The sequence below is a fragment of the Megalobrama amblycephala genome, linkage group LG4, assembly GCF_018812025.1.
Source record: "Megalobrama amblycephala isolate DHTTF-2021 linkage group LG4, ASM1881202v1, whole genome shotgun sequence".
NCBI lineage: Eukaryota > Metazoa > Chordata > Actinopteri > Cypriniformes > Xenocyprididae > Megalobrama > Megalobrama amblycephala.
The window spans coordinates 20,727,638-20,740,394 of record NC_063047.1 but is presented as its reverse complement, the minus strand read 5'-3'; the positions used below and the strand labels follow the sequence as shown (position 1 = coordinate 20,740,394).

The following is a 12,757-nucleotide window of genomic DNA, read 5'->3' as shown; positions in this document are numbered from 1 at the left end:
AATTTGCATATTCACGGTTCTGCGAAGACTAAATGAAGCAAGGGTGCAGAGTTACATTTAAGCTAGTTTAAGGAAAGAATAAGATATTTTCACATGAAAAAAAAAAAGTTTAAATATGTAATTTTATCAAAGATGTGTCTTAAGAGAGAGAAAGCTACAGGGGAACTTTAAAGGGCACCAATTATGCAAAATTCACTTTTACATGGTGTTTGACCATAAATGTGTGTTAGCAGTGTGTGAGCAAAACCACCCTAGAATGAGAAAAATCCACCCAGTGGTTTTTTTACAATCTCAATAATTCATAAGCACTGTCTCAGAACGCCCTGTTCTAAGATTGCTCTCACTGTGACGTAGAATTGCGCTAAGCCCCACCCACGTGGTTTGATTGACAATCTGGTTTTGGCATAGACCCATCCTCCATTGTTTCAACGACAGCCGGTAATGTCTCCTAAGAAACATAAGTGTTCTGTTGTGGGATGTAATAATGAACATAGTAGTTTTCACTTACTTCCGACATCAGAGCCACTGAAAACGCAGTGGATGGATTTTATTTACAAAGGAAAGGCGCCACTCAAAATTCCAAAATACGTTTATGTTTGCGCAAATCATTTTTTGACTGACTGTTTTGAGAACGAGGGTCAATTCAAAGCAGGTCTTGCTTCAAAGTTAATCCTCAAGTGTGGATCGTTGCCTACTGTTCGCGATCCAACGTCACCTCCAGAAGAAGTAAGTGTATTTAATGTTTTTTGAGCAAATAGTCATTTCAGTCGATGTCAGCCAATTCAATAACAAATGCGTCTAAAGTTGTTGTCGTCGTCGTAGAATGTCTGTGTATATAATTTAAACCTTGTTTGTATAGTGTGTATCCACACGTATATATATATTTTTTTAAAGATATTGTATTAAAAACTGTGTATGTTTTCTGTAAAGACAATACATCAAAATTGCTATGTTTATACAAAGGCCAGCACATCGACACGAAGCTGTAGAACGAGGGATATTGGTGTGCAGCAACAATTACAAATGTAAATAAATTAATACCTGTTCTATCTCCCTGCAGCATATATTTTCTGGTTCTGTAGCCATCTTCTCACATTTGCCACATAAGCACCTGTACGACAAGTAATGTCAACATGACGCAACCGTTCCCTCGCATACATATAATTTCGTTTGTACTTAGCAAACGTTATCACAGTATTTGTGTTTGTAGTTTCAAAAAATTGCGCGAACGTTATCACAGTGTGTGTGTGTGTGTGTGTGTGTGTGTTGCACATCCATAATTGCAAAGGGGGCGCGATTAAAACTCTATAAGTACATAAATGTATCAAATAACCATTCAGAGACGTCCTGCTCCATTCTCAATTGTGTTTCTTCTGCCGGAGTCTCTTCATCATCTGGGTCTGATTCCGGTTCAAACATGTACGGCTGAATGCCATACAAAACAGCGGGTCTCTCACTCTCAGCCATTCTGCTTCTACCGACTGTTTATTGCCATAGGTATGCAAGTTACGCCCTCATCCAAAGGCAGGGCGGGGATATGCAGCTCATTTATATTTAAGGTGGTACACACCAAAACAGCTCTTTTTAAAACAGGCCCCAAAAATGACATTTTCAAATGGTTATAATAAATTAACTGTGGGGTATTTTGTGCTGAAACTTCACAAATACATTCTGGGGACACCCAAGACCAATATTACATCTTGTAAAAAGGGGCATAATAGGTGCCCTTTAAAGAATGACTTGATAAAACTTCCAAAAACATGAACAGCATTTGCCTCATTGCTTCAGTAAGTGAGGATGTTCCAATATGTTTTGCTTCGATTCCCCCATATCTCGTCCTTGCATCCTTTCCTAAAGCAACCCTCCACTACCCCCCCCCCACCCCCACCCCCACCCCCCAAAAAAGTAGTTTATGACCTGTACTGCATCCAGCTACCAAGGGACAATCAAAGAGCCCACAGCTTCACTTTTCAGGACATATGAGGCACACCCGGATAAAACAGATACACTGACCTCTAGTGGTCAACAAAAGACTGGAACATTGTGTTTTGAAACAAATGTGATAAACCTGCTTAAATCAAATAAAGTGTTTTGTGGCTTTTAGTCCTCCTTGTGTGTTAGCAATGTAGTAGTGAACTTATAAAAGATGACAAAATGTACTTTTAGCAGATATATGCATTTACAAATTTATAGTTTTTCTCTTCCGGGAAAATGGCTTAAAATTATTAATAATTTTATTTAACAACCCTCATTTCATAATAAAAACCAAATCATGTTACAGGATAATCAGGACTGTAAATCATCTGTATTTAAAAGTGCAGAAATGATTGCAGTGCATGATATTTTGGGTTTCATAGTTAATGAAATGGCACCATCAAGTGGTTTTCATTCAGAAAGTATTTGAGGTTCTTTTATATTAAACATTTAGAATCAATCACAGTTGTGCAACATTGGGGCTGCTGGCATTAGGTATTACGCCTATATTATTTTAATTGGTTTATACTGTAAATAAGTCGAGTTTCAAGGTTCAATTATGCTGTAAATACCAACGTAAAAATTACAGAAAGTTCTCTATAATATAAGCTGGTTTTACTCTTAGCATCATAAATTTTACAAGCATATTGTTCAATGGTTAAAAGGACATGTCTGAACAGACAAAGGAAAAGGTCATATCAGTATAGAAGAGGTTAAAGAGAGGGAGAGTCTGTGAATAAAGAACACCTGGAACATGAGTGATATTTCCCTGCAGTGGCTAGCTGGCCTAAATTTCTCAAACCAAAAATCCTAGACACTTTCCTAAAGGACTGGGGCTTCACACACGCAAAACTTCTACAATAATAAAAACATGTTGTAAAGGCCAATATACATCAGTATGGTGACAATATGTTAGGCATTGGCAATATTTTCGGCATAATGAACACTTGAATTGTAAAATAATTAAGTGGATAGTTTACCTATTTACATACATATTTTATTGAAGCGCCACTCTCAGCTGCACAGATGGCGTCGAGATGTTAAGTGAGCTCTCAGATTCAATGTGTTTCTCAAGTATAGGATTTTAGCATGGCTTATTTTGCAAACAACATAACTCTTGTCTATCTCCTTAGTGGTTTCTTTATAGTGGAAGATGAAAGTCCACACTTAAGCTCTGTACACCACGGCGGAAGCTGGAATAATTCTATTGTCTTGTGAGCCAGGATTGCTAATGCTAATGCTAGCCATGCGCCCTCACACATCTTGCGCGTTTATGTTCAGAGATAACACTGCCATCTAGCAGTTGGGTTTAAACCAAACACAAATCCACTGACACAAATCTTGGATGTAAAATCTTGGATGTTTCCTGTATGTCCTTTCAGTCTAGTGTGTTCCACTCCCTTTGTTAGAGCCTGTCCACACAGAGGCACGTTTAGCTGTATACGTACAAATTTTGTATTGAATCTGGCGTTTTGGGAGCCTGAAGCCGCTATTTTTTTAAACCGGGTCCCAGAGTGGATAAATCTGAAAATGACACCCTTGCGTTTTATTGTGTACAGCCAATCCGTATATTTTATGAAACGATGACGGTACGTCTATCGTTATTCTATCGATAACGATAGAAAAAATGTTCGATATAACTCTCAATATAGTTTCACTTAAATGCGTTAAAACGTAAACAGAAATGAAGTTCGGTTGCATGAACAACTCTCAAGCTCGCTCCATCCCTGGATCATAAACAGACACGCTACGCGTGACACGCAAACAAGTTGCTGTGGAGTTCAGTTTCGCAATCGGAACGTGACCTGCTCGCTACGAGGAGATTGTGAAAAAAAGGACGTTAGCTCGCCAGTGTGGCAGTTTCATGGTTTCCTTACGTCTTACAGTTGATCTACTTCAAAATTCGTCTAGAGAGAGCAGTTGTCATGTCGGTATTTTAACAGCTGCAGTGTTTTCAACCACACAGTATCTTTACTTCTGTGTTGCAAATATTCAAATTTGCAACACAGATCAGAAATCAGAAATACTGAAATAAAAGTTTATAGTTCAGATAAAAACACTAATGTCTATGTTATCGATCAAAATAAAGCAAATCAGCTTTTGAAAAAAATTGAACGTGCTGAAAACGACGCATTTATCGATTACATTGTTTCACCACCAGGTGGTGACAAGTGACTGTTAAAAAATGTATTTGACATTGAATCTTCATTCAACAGATGAACACTGATTTATCCAGTAATGAAACAAGAGTATTTGAGTCACTGAATCATACATTCAAACAGATTTTTTTAAAATAATTAATTCAAATACATTTAAAATTTTAAAATAGACTGCAGAAATAAATATTTTGTCAGAACCTCTAGTAAATGACGTTATTTCCTTTACTTGACATTCAGAATTGTGATCTCGGTTTGAAACAAACAAAAAAGTTTCTCAACTTATACAGAATTGTGCAGCTCTAAGTTTCTTTAACACTTATATTTTAAATGAAGATAAAAAAAATAAGAAAGATTTGTTTATATTTAATTTTGCTTTGTTTTAAAAATTATTTAATTAAAAATGCATTGGGTAAATTCAAACTTTTTTCTACTAAAATTTTTAATAATTATCGATACCGATCAATATGAAACGTATCGTGATCATTTTTTTTTTTAGCTGTATCGCCTAGCCCTAATACTGCCATTACTATCTGGAAATCTGCCTAATCACTACTGTGTTTTTGAACAATCTGAGCCAAACATTTCCTAAAAAAATTCCTAAGTGAACCTAATGAATGCAAGCATTGTTACTGTCAGTCAAACTATTAGCATGAAGACCACCTGAATTAGAACAAACAGGCAGTTAACAAACATCTCATTGGTATTCTGTACAGGAAAACTGTGCTCCTAATAACAATGAACAAAGGTTTTACCATCTCATGAACATAAGTACATGTCAGACTGACATTAGAACTGAGTAAACACAGATGCAGTCGCATGCAAACGCACGTATAGCATACCAAGGTTATTATAGTTTTGCATTTTTCATTAGTTTTTATTTTTATTTCATTTTGACTTTTTGTTTTCAAATTCAGTTTAGTTTTAATTAGTTTTTAAAGTGGGTTTGCTAGTTTAGTTTAGTTTTTATTTTTTGAAAATGCTTAGTTTTAGTTTAGTTTTTATTAGTTTTAGTGTTAGTTTTAGTCTTTTTTGTAATTTGGGTTATTTGTCAGGGGCAAGATTCAAAAAGGTCAGAAAAAGTATTGTGTAATAATAACAAAAACATCATACAATTTTAGAAAATATTCATTCAAAAATAAAACCAGTAAAAATGTACATATGGGCACAAATATGTAAAGTCTCAACACTCTGCAGTAAGTGCAAAATGTCTAAGTGACGTGTGCCAGTAAAAAACCTAAAGAGCCAACAGACTAAAGAAGACATACATGAACCGCATGCATTCAACCCATTTTTGAGCCACAACAAGACATTTCTGTCAGATTGTCAGGGAGCTCAATCTGAGAAAAGAACATGACAAATAACAAATAAAAAAAAACCTTTAAAATACAGCTTTCCAATTTTTTTAGTGTGCGTGTGACACCTTCACAAAATATACACATTTAACACCCTATACAAAATTCACATCCCTTTGAAATTCCTTTACCTCTTACAAAATCCACACACAGTACCAAAAATCTACACATCTTCTATACAGAATTCAAACCCTATACAAATACCACAGCTGTACAGTTTCCACACCCTATACTAAATTTACCCAATATAATAGCCTACTCATCTGGATTGAAGCAGCAAACATTCAGTGTTAGATAGATAGATAGATAGATAGATAGATAGATAGATAGATAGATAGATAGATAGATAGATAGATAGATAGATAGTTATTAGTTAGATATTAGTTAGATGGATAGATAGTTATTAGATAGATATTAGTTAGATAGTTATAAGTTAGATAGATAGATATTAGTTAGATAGTTATTAGATAGATATTAGATGGATAGATAGTTATAGCAGTGTGAACAGTTTTCCAACAAACGGCAACCAACTCTGACGTAATCTGACCTGGCTACGAACCGTTGCCATGACGATGAGGCAAGTCCCCTGCAAAGACAGCCGTTTGATCGCGCCCGCGCCTCACGCACACACAACAAAGCAGCGGAAACGTGACATTGCAGCTTGTTCGTTATAAAAAATAAAATACAGTAAAAAAAAAATGAAAACATACAAAAGGTACAATACAATACAATAGTCCATAGTGCAATCCGTGCCATTCAGCAAGAGCACGTTAAGAGAGGTAACGTTAAACACCATGAGCAACGCAGGTTTACCTTCAGTGACACTAAAACTCTGTAAACTTGATTTTTTTTCTCACATTTATTTTAATTTTGGGTGAACTTTGCAGAACACATTTGTATTGAAGAAGCAAACATTCAGTTTAAGAGTAAACAAATTACATTATTTAATATTTGAATCACAGCTTATATAGTGTTTTGACATCGACAACCCAAGTGCATTTTACCTCAAACTTGCGTCTAGATAACTTACAGTAGCAATCGCTTCTCGGGTCGACATTAACACACTGACAAAGTTATATTCAGAATTAAAAATATTTTTATACCACTTTTTAATGTGTGTTTGTGTAAAGGTGTTCACGAGATACCAACCTTTCGCGAATTTGCTTTCAACGGCGTCGAACACTCGTGGAGATGCAGTGTGCACGAAGGGGAGGGGCTGTGCGCGCGCGAGTATGTGAGAGAGACGGGTGAGTGAGAGACGCAGGGAAAGGAAATGCAGCTGAACGTTATTTGCTCTATGAAAGACATTGACAAAGATGAAAACTAAGGACATTTAATCTATAATTTTATTTTATTTTAGTTAGTTTTGCCAAACACACATTACAGTTTTAAGTTAGTTATCGTTTTTTTGTAATGCCTCGTTTTTATTTTATTTCAGTTAACGACAATGTTTTTTCCCACCTAGTTTTCGTTTTTTCGTTCGTTTTCGTTAACGATTATAACCTTGTAGCATACACACGGAAAACTAAGAATGATGGAGGGTGTGGTGTTTAGAGTGAGAGGCCTGACAACCGTTAGCCATGTGCCACAATTTTAGACCAAAGCTAAAATAGAAGGCATGTGATTTTCCCCTCCATTGCCATCCTTCAGAAAACCAATGACACACAATAAGACCTTCACCTGCACAGCCTGTGCACCACATCCACACACCTGTAGTTTTTAACTGCATATTGTGCTGACTCCAATGAAAATGAAAGATTAACAATATATAACACATCTAAACTAATTTTAAAACAATATGATATGATATGATATGATATGATATGATATATGATATGATATGATATGATATTGACTAACATCAACAATATATACTACCTTTCAAAAGCTTGGGGTCAGTAATTTTTGTTTAAAGAAGTCAACGTTTACTACACTGAATTGTTCAAAAATGAAAATGTTACACAATATTTCTATTTCAAATAAATGTTGTTCTTTTGAACTTTTTATTTATCAAAGAATCCAAAAAAATGGATCATGGTTAAATAGGCTTCAAATCAGCCTATTAGAATGATTTCTGATGGATCATGTGACACTGAAGACTGGAGTAATGGCTGATGAAAATTCAGCTTTGCCATCACAAGAATAAATTACATTTAAAAACACTATATATATTTACGTAGGGTGTCGTGGTGATGCGTAAACGACAACAGGCGCCGGGACACAAGAAACGATCGTTTCATCTAGTATAGTGCGTCATAGTGGACGACAACCGGCGGCGCGTCTGCCACGCTTCACAACAGAAAAACTAGCATGTTTAATTTTTTTTCGGTCCTCCACGATGGTTCCGTCATATCTGTGAAGTTGACCAATAGGGGCACAGAGGCTCTTCCGTACACAGCTTTCAAACATGGCGAAAAGAAAGAGAGGCAATTGTATTGGTGATGGTAGGTGGAATTATGTAATGGAGGAAAGGTTCATGCAGCTATGGCAACAATACTCCAAGTCCTACCTACTGTATATGATGTTTCCTCAAGGGACTAAATCCGACATAAGTTATTTTTCCATTTCTATTGTTGAAACAAAACAGCACATCTCACTAGTAACTGTTAATCTGGAAGACTAGATAAGAAAAAGACCTCAAACCATAACAAAGAACACGTTACAACAGGATTACAGCTTTGTTTGTTTTTTCTACTGTATTAGGTTCCCCTGTGACTTCTTACATAAAAGCACAGAAGTTAACCCAACAGTTAATTATCACCTGCCACACTACTCACTGGGGATATACAGGTGCTATATTCACCAGAGTTTAATAATTTTTGAAATACTGCTAGCTCATGAAAGTTGTCAGAGATTATGACTCCAGCTATCGTAATCATACATGCAGATCTACATGGGAGAATTATAGCAGTGTTAGGTTTGTGTACATTGTTGACAATGCCACCTGTAGCTTCAAGTAGCCTGTAAGATTATAACAGAACATAATTCCATCAAAATAAGTTTGGATAAAAATCCAAATAACTAAAATCATAGATACTGCACCAACGGGTGCATGCATAAAATGTACGGCAAAATATGGAGACGTGTGCTCGGCTTACCGTGTAAAAGCCAATCCTACACAGGGCTATTGAGAGCTGAATGTGTTCTGACATCGTCCCCAGCAACAGCGTTACCCCAGACAACAAACAAGCCAAGCCAGAGTTACTGAATGAGGCCAGGAGGAGGACAGCTTTGAAGAGGGAACACAGAAAGATACTATACGAAGACAGAGAATCAATGGTCCTTCTTCAAACAAAAGGATGGAGAAAAGAGGAAACAGTTCTGTTCATTCCCCATTCATAAATAAACAAGAGCTAGAGGTGGGTGTATACTCAGGGAGAGAGAGAGCGAGAGAGAGACAACAACTGAAGGGAATTAGTAGAACACAGTCTCAAGAGATTATCAGCTCAGTGACTCGTACCGCAAAATAAAACTGCTAATTGGATTAGTTACTTTTACACACCTACACACAATAAATTATACAGAATAATAATAAAAAATAAATAAAAAAAAAAGTCAAAAATGATGAAGTTTGGTTTAAATAATCACATCTCATACCTTAAAAACAGACAAACAGCTAAATTATGACATATTCTGAAGAAATGTATGAAATGTACTTGTCTGGCTATCACCAGACCAAGCTCAATTTAAAATTGAACATTGGTCTGGGGAGTCTGCTATGTATTTTCTACTGCACAAGAAGCGTGATCATTATTCACGCAATTGTATAGTTCTTCAACCAATCAGATCAACGATCCGGGTGACGTACTTTGCAGAGCGACGCGAAAACTCCAGACAGGTTTAGTTTGTATAGAGGGTATGCATCAACGTCACTTTCCCGTTGGAACGCGCTCCCTCAGCTGGACTGAGTGGCTAAAGAACCTGCTGCATGACTGGATTTAATAGAGGAAACTGCGAAAAAGGTTGGACTCGAAAGTGTTTCTTACAGCTTGTCAAATAAACCTAATCCATTGATATTGCCTGGATACAGCCTGGAGTCGCATTTCCTGACATTTATATGTGCCTAATTTGACGCCGGGGAAATACATAAAGCAAATCTGCCTGTGAATATTTTATATAACTACAATATAGGTAGGTTTAAATCCGAGTAATCACTTATATCAATGTTATATATATCCAGCCCTAAAATATGTAGTTTTATAGTATAGTTTTTGTCAGTGTTTATTTTAAAACACACAATTATGCAGAATATAAGATGGAAAATATTTAATTGATGATTTATCAACATAGTATATAACAATACAATATACGGTATGATTTTACCTCAAAAATCCAACAATTTGACACAATGATCTGCAAATCTTTACACCCACTCGAGCGATTTGTTTGCTAAACTAAAGAAGTCATTCAGCATCGTCGAGAAGTTAAAAGGAATTGGATCGACGGTCGTGCTTGCCGTCGCTTCTCTATCGTCATCGTGATATACCCGCAAATAGCGAGCAAGGTGGATAAGCCAGTCTGTGATTGGTTCCTGCAAAAGTGTAACAAAAGCAGTAGAAATGAATGTACGGGTTTCCAGACTGAGCTGCCGGGCGAAATCAAATCGCCGGCAGATCAGGCTGGGTTTACCCAGTGTAAGTAAGTTTAAGTGTAACATAAAAAAAATAATTATTTTTTACAAATAAATATTTGTTTGTTAATTTACTTGGATAACTTGAGTAGCTTGGATTTGTAGCAAAAACTTATTTAGTATAATTATATATTGCACATCTTATCTTGAGTAATCTAGACAAGGCTTTGTAAACACATGCATTTCCAAAATACTATTTAAGTAACATTTACTTATATTTACTGCTGGATTTGGCTAATGCAATGAACCCTTTTCACGTGGTGACGACGTATTTTTTTTTAATACTGCAACATAAATCTAGCAATTTTTCTCATATTTCATATTTTAAGGCAATTTTTTTAAGTGTTGTCAACAACAGCCGTGACCATTGTTTCGCGCCGCACTGCGCAGCTTGATACGGTCCGTATACATCGGTCTATCTATACACTGCAACACATCAATGGAAACTTTACAAATCCTGACCGCTGTTGGAAGCTCGCAACCGCATACCTCAGGTACAGGGCATCTGTTTACTGTCTCATCGCGCTGCACCACATACTGTTTACCTTGCTTTTGACGCGTCGCGATGCTCCTCGCATTGCTGTAATCTTGTCTTTATTTATTCAATTGTTTGGAAAGTTGTGGATTTTTTTGTTTTGCTACTGAAATGGAAGCACTCACTCAAAACGAGGATGTTTGCTGCTTTTTCAATAGGCCTATATTTAAATGAACATTTACTTAATTTTATTGTGTATAATCTACTTACCGGAGGATTTCTAGTTCCCAGAATGCTTTGCATCGGATTTAATTTGAAGAGAAAATGTTTAATTTGTTTATCTTCATGTGTTTTTAAGCAAGATAAATAATTAAAAGATGTGTTATTATTGTTTAATGTTCTATTAAGGTGGGATTTAGAGAATTTTTTGCCATGTTGGGAGTTTTGGGGGTTACCGTCGTGGTGACAAGTGGAGCCTGACGTTAGCTTGATGACAGGTTAGCATAAAACGGCATATGAAACAATTACTTAATGAGTAATTGACTGCAGTAACACTGATATGAGGTTTATTCCTACAGCATACTGCTCATTACATGCATCATACAATTTACATATGATTAATCTAGGATATTACACTGTTATTTTAGGTGAATATGGTGTATACTCAGTTGAATTATGTTATTGCTACTTAATTTTTTTGGATTATGTTTATGAGAAAATTTTAATAAGAAATAACTCATAGGTGCATGTTGAAGACATGTAAAAGCCAAATGGTCAAACTCAAATTAGATGAGTTCAAAATACTTAGTCTGATGCAAATAGTTGCCTCAATTTTTTTTTGAGTAAAACCAAGGCAAGATTTTTTACAGTGTATCTTCTACTAACAAATAAAGTGTTAGCCTAATGATCATAATGATAATACCAATGATTGTGTACTCTTCAGTGAGTGGAAAAACTCAGTAAGTTAGAAATGTACAAGTAGAAAGCTGATAATACTATCAAAGCATGCTGCTGGTGTGCCTAAGTAATATTATATTACGGTCTCAAATGGTCATTATTGTGTAAACAAATTTGAAATCGGACTAAATTTTTAGGCACCGTTGTAAATTTTAACCAGTTGATTGAAAATAAGCTCATGCGCATTCTAAAGATCTAAATTCAAATAACGTATAGAAAATTATTCATGGAGCAGATAAAATACCTATAAACCATTTATCATTTTGACTTATCCCTTATCTTAAAAATAGTTTAAAAGCTGAAATGTGAGGTTTATCATTTTATTTATTTATTTGAACAAGTAGCACATGTTTGTACTGTAAGTTACCATTTCATCTCAATTTCTTTCTTTTCTTTCTTTTTTTTGGGGGGGGGGGAATTACTTTATTCAGCTCAGACATATTCAATTGATCAAAAGAGGCAGTAATACATTTACAGTGTTACAAAACATTCTCTATATATTAAAGAACTCTGAAAAAAAAGTAGAACTTTTTTCACAAAAAAAAATATTAGGCAGCACAACTTTATTCAACATTAATAATAAAAAAAAAAAATCTTAGGATCTTAGAATGATTACTGAAGGATCATGTGAGACAAAAATTCAGCTTTGCCATCACAGGAATAAATTACATTTGAAAAAGATTTCAAATAGAAACCACTTATTTTAATCAGTGTATTTTTGTTTTGTTTTTTAAGAAAGCAGCCTTGATGAGTAAGAGACTTCAAAAACATCTTACCAACCCCAAACTTTTGAACAGTAGTGAACAACCAAGCAAGCATACGAATACTAAAGAATAAAGACATCAGTTTCGTAATCCAGGCCTATTCTAGTACTGCTATGTCCAGAATTTCTCTATATGTACTCCTTATAAATATCCACAAGGTGGCAGTATTGATTTATCATTCACATTTGTCCATAAACTGACATACCTCACAGAAGTAAAACTAAGGTATTTGCATGCACCCAAAATTAATCTGTCATACGACAAGCCACAACATTCGTATGTGTGCCAGATAGTTTAGAATATATTAATTTAAAATGAGTTTTGTGTTTGCTCCTACGTAGTGTAGCATCCTTTTTTAATATATTTGAAAATGTATTTTATTCCTGTGATGGCAAGGTTGAATTTTCAGCATCATTACTCAGTGACAGTCTCAGTGTATCAATCAT

At 35.4% G+C, this 12,757-nt stretch overlaps 1 protein-coding gene across 6 annotated transcripts in view; it reads right to left on the bottom strand.

Moving 5' to 3' along the window:
- The window catches only part of arl15a (ADP-ribosylation factor-like 15a), a 212,349-nt gene that overhangs the window by 197,443 nt on the left and 2,149 nt on the right, over positions 1-12,757 (bottom strand). The window contains exon 1 of one of the 6 annotated variants that reach the window (XM_048188211.1): positions 8,584-8,898. The exons of 1 other annotated variant lie outside the window; for it this stretch is intronic. In XM_048188211.1, the coding sequence (XP_048044168.1) occupies positions 8,584-8,637 (54 nt within the window). In that variant the 5' untranslated portion in view covers positions 8,638-8,898. Of the gene's footprint in view, positions 1-8,583; positions 8,899-12,757 lie in introns of those variants that run through there. 4 more of the 6 variants (XM_048188209.1, XM_048188210.1, XM_048188212.1 and 1 more) reach the window with 4 other exon arrangements.